Here is a 14,895-nt window from a genome sequence, read left to right as displayed (position 1 = left end):
CGTGGTGGGTCGAGTGAAAATTGGGTGCAATCAGGGAGTTTGAGACTGGAAGCTGCCTTGGGGTGTCAATACTGGCTGGACAGGCAGCTTTGCCATAGCTTTCTATACTCACGACTTTCCCCATACCCCATTTTGAAGACTCGTCATCTCAAACGGTACCATGAATACAAAGTGCGGGCATACACCGCGTGGTATTGAATATGGTTATTGCGGTAAACCTCTGCTTCGTGTCAAAGGACTTCATCGTTGTGGAACAGTAACCGTCTTTGCTGAACGACGCGGATGACCATCTCTTTTCAGCAACATCCTATTCAACTGACGGATAACTACTGAAGAATCATAGGGAAGTATCTTAGCTAATGTTCACAGCCCTCGGCAAGCTTCGCTAGATGGAGCATCATGCTGAAAGGCGAGGGGAATCCTGTTCAGAATCCGAACAATCTCCACCGTTTTCCCGATCATCAAGAGACTAGTCACAAGAAGCCCTTTCATGGACCCGTCAGAGTTTGGCCCCATGAGCAGTAGTTTATTCCACTGAAGCGCGTTGATTCAGCAATTCAAAAACTTCAATAGGACAACTGTCAAGGGCAAGGAGACACCCGTGGCAGCCGATAACATCATCGCAAGATATCCCCTCATGGCTACCAGTAGCGGCCTCTCTGAGTAAATCACGTTGTGGAGCTGTTCGTGCATGAATCAGAGACGGTGATAAAGTGCATCATTCAAGAACAATGAGATGGGCAGTGTCGCTCTATTTTGCTCGTGGAGCTTGGTAGAGCTCCGTGGATACTTACCTAGCCAGACGAACATGCCACGAGACTTAACAGCATTGCTTATTGAGCCGAATCACGAGCTTAATCCGTCCCTTCGTAGACTCAGACGTATGCGATATACGATGGAGAGCTTTCTCAGGCTCCCGGCAGGTTTCACATCGACGGGCCATGCAGCATGACCTGCTTCACCGATGGCCTGGGCGAACTCGAAGACAGACTCCCTTGATATTGAGGAACGCTCGAGGAACGATCTCGAAGCCACTTGATACAACTTTTCTTCTCACGCATGCTGCGAAACTTCATTGAGGACGCGCTTTGTGAGAAGCCGTACTCGACGCTCTACATGCCTGAGCTCATACTCAACGACTTTCCTGACTACACGCTACGTCGCTTCGCATCTCGGATGGAAAATTCCACTCGCAAACGTCACTCCCGTTTCGCCAATGTTCGCTCATCGGAGAGGTCGAATCTAGGTCTAAGGGCGATGTACTCCAGGTCACACTCATAGTCTAACTGCTAGAGAAGAGTCTCACTCTCACCAGTAAGAGCAGCTTCTCACATCTGTTGCGATGACTGGCAAACCTTCCAGCGGATTTTTCTCTGTAGCCTATCATGTAGAATGTGGACCAATTGAGAGAGTAGTGGCAGAGCGCTTGATCTGGGCTGATCACGCCCGTCATATTTCGTGATGGCATTCAAGAGACACCATACGAGCTTTCTCATTTGCTTAGTAGATAGAAGCATCCATCATACCATGCTCTCATCCTCACGAAAACCTCTGCATCTCATCACATAGTCACACAGACCCCCATTATCTCTCTCATCCTTCCTCTACCAACCCGGCCATCTTGCCTTGGAAAACATATCTCACCGAAGAAAAAGCAGCACCTCAACCCACATCGCCAATGAGCCCTTAGCAACCCCACCAACAACCCAATCACACGCGTAATTCGGCAGTCCTCAACCCAGAAACCGAAATCCTGCTTCCCTCCCCAACCCGACTCCCGGGAACTATCGAAAATCTATCCCTCATTAATGACCGCCTCATTATAAAGCGTCTGCCGCTCAGCTGCGTGGGATGACCACCCACCATCCACCACCCATCACCCCCTGCTCGTGAGGCTGACGACGGTGCATATCCCTCGCCCCCACTCAAATCGGAACCATCCCCTTCTCAAGTCCCGGGTCGCAACGCCGTAACCTAAACCCTTTTCTTTCCTAAATGCCACCCCTCCCTGTACTGGAATCCCGGCTCCGAACCCCCGCGTGGGCCCCCGGGTACATGGACCATTTCAATGCCGCCTTAGATGGTGTGATGAGAAATGCTTTCTGACACCCCTGACGACGAAGTGTGGCGCGTGGGCTGGATATCAGAGGTTAAGGTAAGAGTAACGGTAAGAATGTTGAATCTGCTAACATAATGAATGCATTGATAAATGCCTCACGTTGTTGGAGAAATGCTTTCTGACACCCCTGACGACGAAGTGTGGCGCGTGGGCTGGATATCAGAGGTTAAGGTAAGAGTAACGGTAAGAATGTTGAATCTGCTAACATAATGAATGCATTGATAAATGCCTCACGTTGTTGTAATGATGATATTTGGTGAACCAGTTTAGTAAGATCAATACGATTAAGGAACAGAAGGGAACGTCGTCTGCAAAATACTTTTACGCTCGTTTGATATCAACCTTGTGTAACACACCAACAACAGAAACCCCAAGAATGATTTTGCTCCTCCTCCCAAGCCATAACACGATATCTAGACCTAACCCCCCCTTTCCAAAGAAGCAAAATAACCAAGTAAAAGCTGGAAAAAATAAAACAAGACAAAAAGGGGAGACATATTCCTCTGAGCGAGCCTGCTTTCTACCCTGTAACCAAAATCCGAAATGCAATTCTGATGACTCCCCCGAAACTCATGCAGATGTGGTGACCGAAATCGAAACCTGCCGGGATAAACGCACGTATGCTTACATGGAACACCACGCCTCTTAACCAATCCGAAGCCAATTCAAAAGATGAATGCAGAGATTCCTCCATAGCACACCGAATTCGTCCATCAAGAACTCAGCGCTGACCGTGGTGATGCTGAGGCGGCGGCGGTGGCGGCATGATACTGCCGTCGTGGTCGACCTCGACCTCAAACATGGGAATATCCTCCGCCTTGAAGTACATGCCCAGGTCGTCCCCGCCGGCCGCCGAGATGGAGTACATGTCCTTGCCCAGCGCCACCTTGCGAACCTTGGCACCCAGCCCCCAAAGCCTGCCCGGCGTCATCTCCTGGGCGAGCGCGTTGTCAAACGTCTGCCACTGGGACCGCACGTGTGCGAGCGCCGTCCTCTGCAGGGCCCGGTGACTCGGCTGGCAGTTCTCGACAATCTTCTTCTCGCCGTGGCCCCTCCAGTTGATGATGAGGCGGACGGGCTTCGAGGGGGCAGTGGGGATTGCCGGAACCACGGCGGCGGTCATCGCCGCGGGAACCATACCTTGAGGTGGTGATGGGAGTCGCATTCCAGGGGGGAAGCTCCCCCGTGGGGGCGGCGGTGGTACACCGTCTGGTGCGCGGGGGAAGGTGCGTGGACGGTGGCCAGTCCAGCCTGGAGGGGAAGGGGGAGGTTGCGATATCGCGGCCATGGGGGGCGCGGGGATGTACGACGGGCGTTGTCCAGGGGCCGGGCGGCGCATACGCGTGGTTTGTTCTGGTTCCGAGTCGACGTCTTCTTCAGAGGAGGAAGAAGAAGAGTCGTCCTTGGTGTGCTTGCGGGATTTGCGCTTGCTCTTGCGCCGGGAGGACTTTGTCTTCTTACCCCTCCTGGACATGATGTCGTCGTTGTCGCTGTCAGAGCCGGCAGACAGAGAGAGCACATCGGAGGCGTCAATGGTCGAGGCTTCACTGCCGGAGCTTTCAGAGTCTTCTGATCTCACGCCTCGGGGGAACGCGAAACCGTTGGCTTCGATGAATTGGTATACCTCCTGAGAGGACTTGGAGTGGAGGTTCTCAAAGGCATCTTCCAGGTCGCGGCCCGTTGCTGAGAGAATCTCCTGGCGTTTGCCCCGGTGAACCTTGACGGCGTAGATGGTGTATGACTTGTTAGGCTGGCGAGAGGTGTAAATGTCAATGACAGCACTGCGCCCTGATATCAGACGAAGATTATCTGCGAGTGTGTTAGTTCCCATGTGCTCTACCTTTCATGAGAGGATGCATAGATCCCTACCTATAATCTGCTCGCGCCAGACGAGACACAACGGGTTAGGAGCCATTGTCGTAGATGCAGAACGTGTTGGCAATGTTGTGGATTTGGAAATATGGTTCAGTAGAACGAGCATGTGCGAAGAAAACGAGAAGAGGCCTAAGAATCAAGGTTGATGAAGAAGAAAGGGCGAAGACGAAAGGCCAAGGACACCTCTTATACATGAAGGCTACATCTCCGGGTCATCGTCCCATGAACAACTCAAATTTGTGGCATGCAGGAGGACCCTGCAGTAAGAGAATGGTGCATTTCGGGCACACCGTTGTGGTGCTTGAGTGGTTGGGTAGCCCATGAGGTATGCTCTCGGCGGCACGTTCTGACGGAAAAGGGAAAAAAAAGTAAGGCGATATTGTTGGGGTCTTGATATGGAGCGAGTTGAAAGCCACTATGGATTTGGGATGTACCGAGCAGCCCGAGAAGCAAGGAATGAAAGAAGCATGTAGATCCAAGACCGAGCGACGGAGACAGGGAGCTTCAGCTGCTGTGCTTCCCCATGTGCCCATGTCTAAGGGCGATTCGCAATCTGATCTTCGGGGTGACTTGCTCATGCGTGTGTGAGTGTATGCCTGCCAACAGGGAACATGTGGTTACCGGAAATGGGGAGGTTGTAGTGCAAATGGAAAAAGAAACGTTCCGATACAATCTTCTTTCGGGCTGTAGTATTGGAAGCGGCAAAGCCACTCGCTGGAAGGAGGAGGGTTTGAATCATCTAACGGAATGAGAACAGGCTTCACTCGAGCCCGATACATACCTAAGAGACCACCACTCGTAGGCCACATTGAGTGTCTGCCCTGCTTTCGAGTCCATTCTTACCAATCGAAAGCTTTTCATCTTGCTTGTCCGTCCCGTGTGCCTCTGGGCCGCCCTGCATACAGGTGGGTGGCCAGTCAACTGGTGTGGCTGGTCCGTATCGTAGATGCGTCTTGCACTTTTGTTCCCTCCCGTCGAATTCAGACACAGATGCGGCTCACCGCATGCCTCCCGTTCTGCAAGGACCACGATGACGAAGGAAACCGTGGCTGGCTAGACGACCTTCCTACGGTTCTGAAAATAGGATATAAAGGCCAGCTGGCCGGTGGCAGTTTGTCTCGCTGGCACGAGTAGTGCAAGCAACCGGTGAAGAAGCCGACCGAATTCCACGCGACAGTCCAGGTGTCTCGTCCTTGTCATTCTCTCGCACAAGCTTTCGAAACCCGAATACGTCGACTCTTGATCGTGGCCCGGCTCGCGAACCTCGTTGTCTTTGGTCCGGTTGCACCACTCAAAACTCGCATCGACAACGGAGAAGCCCGCTGCCCAGACGCAGACTCACAGTCTCACACACACACATACACGCCTGCCCTAGGCTCCGTTGCCGAGTACTGCTTCATGCTCTCGCCTGTCGTCATCGTTGGGCCGTTGCGCAGGGCTGCCATACGATTGGCATGTTTCCTCAAGGCACGAGAGAATCTTCTTTAGAACGCGGGTCAAGATCAATCTGAGACAAGAAATGACTGGTGCTCGGATTTGCTGTGCTGCAACTCTGCGAGTAAGCGTTGGGAGTCGAACAACCGTGAGCTCGCAACCCTACGACGACGATCGCACAGAGCTCTGGGGGGACGAAACGAAACAAAGAAAGGAACATTGGGTTTTGCGAGTGCTACTACGTGGTCGTGTGTATAGACGTCGGAATGAGCGACCCCAGGACAATGTCAGACCTTTCGCCTATTGTCTTTCGGCTTCGTCTGAAGTTGGGGACTCGCTGAAGTGGACGTGCGAGGAATGACCCTGTCAAATGTGCGCCTCGTCCCAGCCCATGCAGCGAACGATTGGACCTTGCGAATGTTGCTGGCAGGCAAAGCAGGGCAGTGTATTCGAAAAGACAGGGATAACCAGACACTAGGGAGGTACGATCGCACAAAAGGGTAAGTAGACATGATGGGCGTCCATGCTGCGCGCGAAGCGGAAAGTGGAACGTGGGAAAAGCAACCGTAACCATGTCTCATTCTTCTTCCGGGCGGAGCTTGAAAAGTGACGCTCGCTGCTGCATGCAAGCTTCGCCGCCCACGAGGGCAGATGAGACGGGAGGCGGGCTCTACCGTCTTCGGGTGCTACAGAGGGCCACGATATCCGAATGCCCACGTACCCGACGGGTCAAGAGGTTGTGGCCTCGTTACCCAACTTTCCAATGCCTTGAGACGCTGTTCCGAACTCCTGGATAAGGTGCCTCGGATTCTCGTGTTCTGACGGCGATTTCGTTTACACAAGACCGGTCGGGCACCCAGCCCTTGTGATACTGGGCACAAAGTGATGCAGATGAAAAATCCTCAGTGTCTGATAGGCGAAATGCCCAGATACACCTGTGTAAGTGAGGCTGTCTGTGACGATCACGTGTTGATTGGACGATACTTCGACCCACAAGCATCAGTAGCTACTTAGGTAACCTCGACGATACCTTGATTCAAAATGAGACCAATATCCTCTTCTTCGTTTGACGACATCCATGTTCAAGGCTATGTGATAACATCCAGAACCCCGGCATCTTCCTTGCCCAACGGCGGTACCAAGATACTGTTAACGGGCACTAGACGGCCTCGAAGACAATCTTTGCCCGAGTCAGATGGTAACGCCTCTTTGATCCAACCTCAAATCATGCTATGGTTGTGCGCTCCCAATTCTCGAAACATGTCCGTGGTCCTCCATTGTTCTTGTATCGCCTTACGCCCCGCACCTGCTCTCGAACCGATTGGCGCATCCGACCATTCGCCAACATGCATCCATCGTGCTCCCAAGGTTCAATGAACATTGCGATGAACGCCCTTGTGTCGCTCTTAGGCACCAAGCAGGACGAGGCTTGAAGTAACTGCCGCTCAGTGTCCTGTCATCCCACCCTGTCTACGTCGACTCCATCTTACTGCGTCTGGAGACGCTCCAGGCGCGATGTCACAGCCTCAACCAGAGCCGTCTCCCGTGAGAGGAGGGACATGACTTGCTGCAGCTTGGCCTTGCGGATCTCTGTCGGGATCTTGAGCTCCGATACCGAAGACGATGAATCTCTCCCGCCCTTGCCGTCCTCACTCTGCTTCTGTATCCGTTCCACTTCTGCCACCAATTCGTCCTTCAGTCGTTGCACGTCCTCCACACGTTTCCTGAGTTGCTTCTGCTGCTTCACTCCCGGGCTGTCGTCCGAGGGTGATCCTAGAACGCTCGCCTCCATGTTCTTGACTTCTGCCACGAATGCCCTCTCCTTGGCACTGAGCTCCCTTGTTGCTGCCTTGCCAACATACTTGCGGATGCCCTCTAGTCTCTCGTTGAGTCGTTTCTGCCGATCTTGTGCCTCGGCGATACGTCTCTCGAATCGGACGTCGTCACTTTCACCGTCTCCCGCCTTGTCGTTGCCCGCAATCTTGTCGATCTTCTCCTTGACCTCGTTCGCCTTCTTAATTTGATCCCTGAGCTCATCTTGAAGAGTAGCGCAGCGGCGGAAAATCTCCGCCACAGCTGTGCCGAGCCGGTAGGTATCTTCACCAAGGACACGATGGGCGTCAGTCAAGATCTGCAGCGTGACCGGAGACAATCTGATCTCTTGATTTAGAATGGTCTTGTGGCGTGAGCTACGGAGTCTGTTAATCAGCTCAGGAAGGTCGGATTGCTGCTCGAATGCGTGCGAGGGCTGGAAAGCTGGACGGGGCTCATAAAAGTCCAATGGTTCCATGGTCGTAGGCTTCTCTTCGTAGGGCGTTTCGTGGCGGACAGGCGAGAAGTCGTCCTCAGGCGTCTCGAATGTCAAGGCAATTGGCTCGTACGGGGTGGCCGAGAGAAGGAAGTATCCCAAATCCGGATCGCGGATGGCGGCACATGCGGCGAGCGGCACGTTGACATCGCTTGAAGATTGGTTGTAGAGTCTCTCGCGAATAGAGTTTTGCCCGTTGACAAGAAGACCGAGACGGAAGTCAGAGCCCGCCTCCGACTCGCCCGAGAGCTCACCCTCGAGGCGGAAAACCCAGGGAGATAGAGAAAGGAAGGTGACGCCAGCGTGCGAGGTGACAAAAAGAGAGTAGCGTGACATGACATCCGATGAAAACGTCGGCCATGCGTCGTCGTTCATTTCAGTTGTGGCCATGGTGTCGATGCACTGGAACGTCAATAGTGAAGGTGGGTCGGCGGCGGACAAGAGGCGTCCAAGCTTGGATTTGTTTCGCGGGGGCAACCATTGTGCTTCGACGCCCTCCAAGTCCAAGTACACGCGGACTTGACCGGTGGTAGACAGGAGGCAGATGACTGAGAGAGAAAGACCCTCCTGGTCACCTTCGTCAAAGTCCAAGTCTTCGTCCTCGCCCATCATCAGGTCGTCAGTGTCCACCTTCTTTCCGATTACGAGCAAATCCGTGAGAAGACCGTCACCGACATCCTCGCTTTCGGGATCGGCATCGAATTCGAACGGGCCTTGCAATCTTGGGATAACTCCCGGCCGGGAAGGGCGTGTGTAGACCTCCACGGTCTCTTCGCCGGGCGCTGTGTCGAGGATTTGGGGCTCCTGAGAATCCAAATCACCCATCCACTCGAGCTGCTGCTGGGCGAGAAGCTTGTCCATTTCGGATACAGCAGGGTCATCCTCCAGGGCAGCCACCTTGGAAACGATGGAAACCGAAAGCGATGGGATAAGAGTAGGAGGCGGTGCCCATTTCTGGGGCAGCAAAGGGCTCAATGCGTAGACGTCGCCTTCTCTCATGGCAACCCAGAGAGTCATGGGGCTCCATCCTCCCGAGCCGCGGCCAGCAAAGCAAGCAGAGGCCACCTGCATCTCCAGCGAGTACTGCGAGAAGCTGGCATTCGTAGCAGCCGTAGAGGCGCTGAAGTCCTGGTCCAGCGTCGTACCATCCACAAGCTTCTTCAAGTCGATCGACAGGGTGGGAGAGTCAAATGACCACCTATCGGTCAGTGACAACTCCCAGACGCGCACAATAGCATCGGTCGTTACGGTGACAAGGCAAGATCCCTTGACGCCGAGTGGGTGCCATACAGCTGATGCCACTGGGGATCGCGAGGTGACGTGAGTTGTAGGTCCCAGTGTCCAGATTTTGGGTCGCAAAGGTCCAGTGTCCTCGGCCGTGAGATGGGCGGAATCGGGAACCACGCAAATGTGAACGGTATGCGCCGTAAGAATAGCGAGGTAATCGGAGTTTGGGGAGATGACGAGCTGCCGGATGTCGTCTGCGACAGATGTCTTGATAGTCTGTAAGACTTGTTAGCATCCTGGTTACCCGTCCTGTTGATGACTGTGACCAAACCTACCCTGAAACCCTGAGCCGTAGCCGCCTCTTCCGTCGAGGGGATAGCATCGTCGTCAAATGATTGTGTCGAGTCCTCCCGCTTGACACGGCTGCCCATGCGACGGTGCGCATGCTTTGTCGACCATTTCTCCTTCAGGTATGCCAAATCGCCCCATCGCAATTCTTTGCCTACAGCGACAAAGACCTCGGTTCCTCGCCTCGCAATCGTCCGCCTCGGACCTTGGATCTTCTTCTTCTTAGACCCGTAGGGCGACGGGGCGCTCAACGCCTTGTTGGAGGCATCGCTTGAGGGCGCGAACAAGCTGTGGCCGGGTCCATGCGAGAGCCACGGGGCCGTATAGCTCTTGACCTTGGGCATCGCGTCCCTCTCAATCGAATCTGTCGTGTATCGGGAGCTCTCTGCAGGCTTTTGGATGGTCGGATGGGTGCTGCAGGCCAAATCGAGCTCGAGTGTCGTTCGTTGACTTTTTTTTAGTGGTGTTTGCTGGGTGAGCTTGTTGCTAGCATAATTCTTGGTCAAAAAACGCGGTTGCTGGTAGCAGCCACACCGAGACCCACTTTGAGCTTTCCCGGCGCTGCCTGCATCTGCGCTGCACCAATCAGATCGACCAGACAACGGACCATGTAAGTCTTCTTTCCCATACCTGAGGTAAGGTACCTTACCTTGGTCACCGCCTGAGGAAGAAAACGATATGGACTTGGCAGCAAGAGAACGAGGACCTCGGAATTGTTGAAAAAAGGTATACTGAGTATTGTAATGTTTTCATGGATGAAAGAGGAGGGATCCTGTGGCAGTGGATGCATCTCTGAGGTCTAGGAGTTAGCCATGGACTAGTATTTTGCCACTTTTAGATATGCTGAAGCTATCTAATCTTCTCATTTGAATCCAAAATCATGACCGGATGGAGCAGCTTCTCTCTAGAAATGTCGTCAAATGAATTGACCGAGTGACGTTGAAGCAACGACGTGATATAATTGCTGCGCACAGACCCTCGAATTCCAATCCCAGCAAGGTGCACCTGCCTGAGGTACCTTGGTACCTTTCGATTTGACATGCAACCAGGCAAGTGCCGTTTCTCGACCTTCGACCTTCAATTCCCACTTACACGACCGACAACGAACCAATTGTCCTCCACCGCAAACCCCCAACACCTTCAGAATGCAGGTCCGGCACAGAAACACAGTAGAGCGCCTCGACAGGCCGAGCGCATACTACCACAACCGGGTGAGAATCAGCTACCAGCTTCCCTCCAGCCTTCTGTCCTTCCCAATGTCCAAGCAAGGAAACAAGCAAACTCTCAAAAGAGCAGTAGCTAATCCAGGAAAACCCCTCGCAGAACAAGCGCAGGAGAAACGACAACCGCGACGCCGCCCGCGAAGCCCGCGACGCCGAAGACGAGGCCGCCACCAAGAACGAGCCCCTCCCCGAGGACCCCCTCGCCAACGCGACGACGCTCTACGTCGGCAACCTCTCCTTCTACACCACCGAGGAGCAGGTCTACGAGCTCTTTTCAAAGTGCGGCGAGATCAAGCGCCTCGTCATGGGCCTCGACCGCTTCAACAAGACCCCCTGCGGCTTCTGCTTCGTCGAGTACTACACCCACCAGGACGCCCTCGATTGCATGAAGTATATCGGCGGCACCAAGCTCGACGAGCGCGTCATCCGCACCGATCTCGACCCGGGTTTTGAGGAAGGGAGACAGTACGGTCGCGGCAAGAGCGGTGGGCAGGTGCGTGATGAGTACCGTGAGGACTTTGACGAGGGACGTGGTGGGCTTGGTAGGGCGATTCAGATGCAGAGGGATCGGGATGATCGGATGGGCGAGTATGAGGAGTCGCGATGAGTGTTGGGTGAGTTTGTACGGATATGTTTAGCACTGGGGAACTCGTCTTTGTCCGACAGAGGACGGCATCAAAAGCAAAGGAAACGTGGGAGACGCAAAAGGAGAACGAGAGACTACACTTTGGGTGGTGGGAAACAATGCTTTCGCAATAACTAGGCAGGCTTCTGGGAATCGATACCCCAATATGACACAATCATGGACGTTGAAATGATAGAAACTCGGGTGCGTGATTGGAATTTTGCGTCTTTGGCTGATATCACATTTCACTTCTTCGTACGCAGCTGTACAGATTGTGATTTTTGTCTCATGAGCCCCAAAGCAGATGCTATAATATACAGAGAAGCTTTTTTGTCTGCTCCTGTCCACTGCAACGGCAGCCGTCCGTTGGACACCCTCCCCTCCCTCAGCTTCGGGTTGCGTAGAGTACATATTCGTACAAGGGCCGTAACTCCCAACAAGCCATTCTTTCCGTCCCGAGTTTCTCGCAGCCCATATGGCCAGTCCCAGTGCCTCTGATATTCCAGTCTAGTAACCCGGCGGGTTCAATCTCTGCGAAACTCTCGTCCACTTGGGAAGTTCTGCAAAAGACACATCGTCAGCTTTATACCCTCATTGACTTGATGGTGCTCAGTAAAGACAAAAGAAGGAGAAAAACATACTGTGAATACCCTTGCGGTACTTCTTCTCCTTGCGATCAAACATGGTATACTTGTCCCGCGGCAACATCTCCGCCTCGGTCGGCATCTCGGCCTTCCACCGCTCCAGCGCGGCCACCGTCTCGCCCTTCTTGGCCAGCGCGGCGTCCACCGTCGCAATCACGTCGTCGACGGCGCGGAGGCGCTCGCGGTGGCGGCGCTTCTGGAACTTGGAGAGCCGCCACGGGATCTTCCAGAGGAGACCGCTCGAGAGCGGGGATGTCATGCGGAAGGCCCCGAACATTTTGGATGTGTGTATGCGCGTGTATGTCGACTGATGGAAGAAGGGAGAGCGTAGATTGTCGAGCCGCGATGTTTCCTCTGTTCGTGAAGGACGGCTGTTCGGTGGTTCGATTCGCTTCGGATTTCGGATGGACTATGTCCCAGGTGTTGCGGCTATCCCTTCGCTAGACGACAGTCTTATCTGGTGCTGTCTCGCAATCCGTCGTCGTTTCAGTCGTCGTCGCTTGTGGTGCTCAGGAGCTTCGGCCTCTCTCCTTCAATTGACGAACAAAACCGTTCGATGCAGTCGCTTCCCAGGGAAATTTTGGAGCTACCAACGAAAGCCGATTCAAAAGTGGAGACGCAACGGGGAGCTCAATTGGTTGGCTCTTTGCCTCCGGGCGCGCTCGTGCGGAATTTCCCACCTCAATGGACCACGGTGCCAGACCCGGGAGGGAGTCTCCACTGTCGTCCTGCAGACCCGCCAGCCCGCCCCGCGGGCCCTGCGCTAAGGTTTCCAGGTGTTAGCTGTCGCTACTCGCTACCTCTCTGTCGCTGGAAGGTGAGGTGTGCTGCAGCGGGAACTCGGTGAGAGAGAGAAAGGCGCAACATCACGATACGAAGATCCAGCGATTCTTGAGATACCCAACCCCCCACGACGATCGCCTGTCCTTATTCCGGCGAACGCTATATTACCTCACTTCACGACTAAGGCGCTCTAATTTCTGGACGACACAACCTTGTGAAGCCGCATACCTATCCTCGAACCGAACAAGCGCAACCCGAACCCCTTCGAAGCCAGATTCCCACAAGCAGCCCTCGTCCACGCATGCCGCGCCGGCGATAGAAAGTATCTTACAATCAAGAGCGCAAGACCAGAACCAAGAAATAGAAGGAAAGAAACGCCGCGCGCTCACACGACGCAACAATGTCATACTACTTCGCCATCGTCGGCACGCAAGACAACCCCCTCTTCGAATACGAATTCGGCACCTCAAAGCAAGGCGGCGACGGCCAGTCGCGCTTCAACGAGCAGGTCCGCCACCTGAACCAGTTCATCCTGCACAGCAGCTTGGATATTGTGGAGGAAGTACAGTGGGCGCAGGGGCAAATGTAAAAAAGTTCCCACCTCAACTCCCAACACCAAACATATATCCCTTCACCTCGCTCGTAGTCATCGCGACGCAAGGCGACATAACGCAAACACATGGACGCAAGCGTGCTGACACCATTTCTTCCACCCGATGCAGGTACCTCAAAATCGTAGACAAGTTCTTCAACAACTACGTCTCCTGTTTCGTCACGGCGGGCAACGTCAAATTCCTCCTCCTGCACCAGCCCTCCGCGCCCTCCACCACGGCGTCCTCGCGCTCGTCGACAGCCATCGGCGCCAACCCCACCAGCCCCGCGACCGAGGAGGCCATCAAGAATTTCTTCCAAGAGGTGTACGAGAACTGGGTCAAGGCCATCATGAGTCCGTTTTACAGGGTCAATATGGAAGTCAAGAGCCCTGTGTTTAGGTCACGAGTTGCGGCGGCGGGCAGGAAATATCTCTAGACATTGGAGGAGCCATGGGGTGGACGAGGTAGACCAAGCGAGTCATAGTTTACAGCAGGTTGCAGTCTAGACTCGCATTATTCAGAGTGGATCACTTCACAACACGTAAACAAGACACGCGTCACGATTTAATCACGGCAGAATAACGGTGTACGTTGTGTTCAAATCACCATATTTGTTGGTGTTCCATTTCAGACAATGCGTCTGCCTATCGACGCCATGAGAGCACTATCATTCCCAGAGTCTCGTGATTCCCAAACGCCGTAAATCAACGTGATGTATCCATATCCCCATTACCGTTGAAAAGACCAATGAATCCACAACGAAAGCTCGCCCTTCAGCAGCCTGGATACCACGGCGCCATGGCATCCGAGTCGCGCAAAAGGCAAAGCAACCATCGAAGTGATACGCTTAACCACCGAAACCGTACAGGGTGCGGCCCTGGCGCTTGAGGGCGTAGACAACGTCCAGGGAGGTGACGGTCTTGCGCTTGGCGTGCTCAGTGTAGGTGACGGCGTCACGGATGACACCCTCAAGGAAGGACTTGAGGACACCACGGGTCTCCTCGTAGATCACTGGAAGGGGGATATGTTAGTACACTCTTGATGAGCAGGGTAGAGGATGCTGTGTCAACTTACTGGCAGAAATACGCTTGACACCACCACGACGAGCGAGACGGCGGATAGCGGGCTTGGTAATACCCTGAATGTTGTCACGCAAAATCTTGCGGTGACGCTTGGCGCCACCCTTTCCGAGGCCTTTGCCGCCCTTACCGCCTGGAAGACGTTAGTATCATGACAACGAAGTAATCAAGACCCAAAGTAGAGGGCATGATGTGACCAGAATGTGCGTGTCCGCGATGAATGAGGTTGAGACGCGTTCTGAAAGCAGAGACGCATGCCAACGGATCCTCATCCATTAAACCGCGGGGTTACGCCACACTCAGGACGCGCCATGACACAGCGACGAAGAGCAGGGTCAAGTAGGTGAAACAGAGATGCAACTTACGTCCAGTCATTGTGAATGAGGTTGTTGAAGTAGATGCTTAAGTGGATGGGATAAGCGCGTCTGGTTAAAGACGTGTCGTTGATGACGTTGAAAGTTGGTGTTGATGGATACGTTGGGTGTGGGAAACGAGAAGAGTGGGAATGGGGGGAAGAAGAGGTAGCTGAGGGGGGTAAAGAATAAATAAGGCGGTGCTGCAAGTCCGGGGGGATGGTTACTGATTGTGTGGTGCGGCAGGTGTTGATGGGATCAGTAAGCTAGTCCCGATTTGGCGA

General features: G+C 53.8%; 6 protein-coding genes across 6 annotated transcripts; 2 read left to right on the top strand and 4 right to left on the bottom strand.

Annotated features, from left to right (window-relative positions):
• Positions 1–2,488: 2,488 nt before the first annotated feature.
• On the bottom strand, positions 2,489–4,328 carry HER10_EVM0000390 (uncharacterized protein). The gene is made up of 2 exons (XM_035470175.1): positions 3,989–4,328; positions 2,489–3,928 (listed from the first exon to the last, which is right to left on the bottom strand). Exons 1-2 carry the CDS (start codon positions 4,098–4,100, stop codon positions 2,841–2,843), a joined length of 1,200 nt encoding a protein of 399 aa, XP_035335558.1. The 5' UTR covers positions 4,101–4,328; the 3' UTR covers positions 2,489–2,840.
• Positions 4,329–6,496: 2,168 nt separating this feature from the next.
• Positions 6,497–9,756, bottom strand: HER10_EVM0006164 (nuclear pore complex protein An-Nup82). Its single transcript, XM_035475757.1, has 2 exons — positions 9,299–9,756; positions 6,497–9,239 (listed from the first exon to the last, which is right to left on the bottom strand). The coding sequence occupies exons 1-2, from the start codon at positions 9,653–9,655 to the stop codon at positions 6,915–6,917; spliced, it is 2,682 nt and encodes an 893-aa protein (XP_035336100.1). The 5' UTR covers positions 9,656–9,756; the 3' UTR covers positions 6,497–6,914.
• A 610-nt stretch (positions 9,757–10,366) lies between these two features.
• On the top strand, positions 10,367–11,407 carry HER10_EVM0012226 (RNA recognition domain-containing protein). The gene is made up of 2 exons (XM_035481624.1): positions 10,367–10,522; positions 10,635–11,407. Exons 1-2 carry the CDS (start codon positions 10,457–10,459, stop codon positions 11,139–11,141), a joined length of 573 nt encoding a protein of 190 aa, XP_035336647.1. The 5' UTR covers positions 10,367–10,456; the 3' UTR covers positions 11,142–11,407.
• A 15-nt stretch (positions 11,408–11,422) lies between these two features.
• Positions 11,423–12,353, bottom strand: HER10_EVM0009436 (54S ribosomal protein L31). Its single transcript, XM_035478922.1, has 2 exons — positions 11,801–12,353; positions 11,423–11,719 (listed from the first exon to the last, which is right to left on the bottom strand). Exons 1-2 carry the CDS (start codon positions 12,078–12,080, stop codon positions 11,667–11,669), a joined length of 333 nt encoding a protein of 110 aa, XP_035336389.1. The 5' UTR covers positions 12,081–12,353; the 3' UTR covers positions 11,423–11,666.
• A 218-nt stretch (positions 12,354–12,571) lies between these two features.
• Positions 12,572–13,735, top strand: HER10_EVM0005666 (uncharacterized protein). The gene is made up of 2 exons (XM_035475272.1): positions 12,572–13,171; positions 13,309–13,735. The coding sequence occupies exons 1-2, from the start codon at positions 12,987–12,989 to the stop codon at positions 13,613–13,615; spliced, it is 492 nt and encodes a 163-aa protein (XP_035336056.1). The 5' UTR covers positions 12,572–12,986; the 3' UTR covers positions 13,616–13,735.
• A 15-nt stretch (positions 13,736–13,750) lies between these two features.
• HER10_EVM0007154 (uncharacterized protein) lies at positions 13,751–14,784 on the bottom strand. Its single transcript, XM_035476720.1, has 3 exons — positions 14,624–14,784; positions 14,254–14,391; positions 13,751–14,190 (listed from the first exon to the last, which is right to left on the bottom strand). The coding sequence occupies exons 1-3, from the start codon at positions 14,631–14,633 to the stop codon at positions 14,027–14,029; spliced, it is 312 nt and encodes a 103-aa protein (XP_035336195.1). The 5' UTR covers positions 14,634–14,784; the 3' UTR covers positions 13,751–14,026.
• Between the last annotated feature and the right edge of the window lie 111 nt (positions 14,785–14,895).

Source organism: Colletotrichum scovillei, assembly GCF_011075155.1.
Source record: "Colletotrichum scovillei strain TJNH1 chromosome Unknown Contig00003, whole genome shotgun sequence".
NCBI lineage: Eukaryota > Fungi > Ascomycota > Sordariomycetes > Glomerellales > Glomerellaceae > Colletotrichum > Colletotrichum scovillei.
The sequence above is the reverse complement of the archived record's forward strand: the minus strand, read 5'-3'. Positions and strand labels throughout refer to the sequence as shown.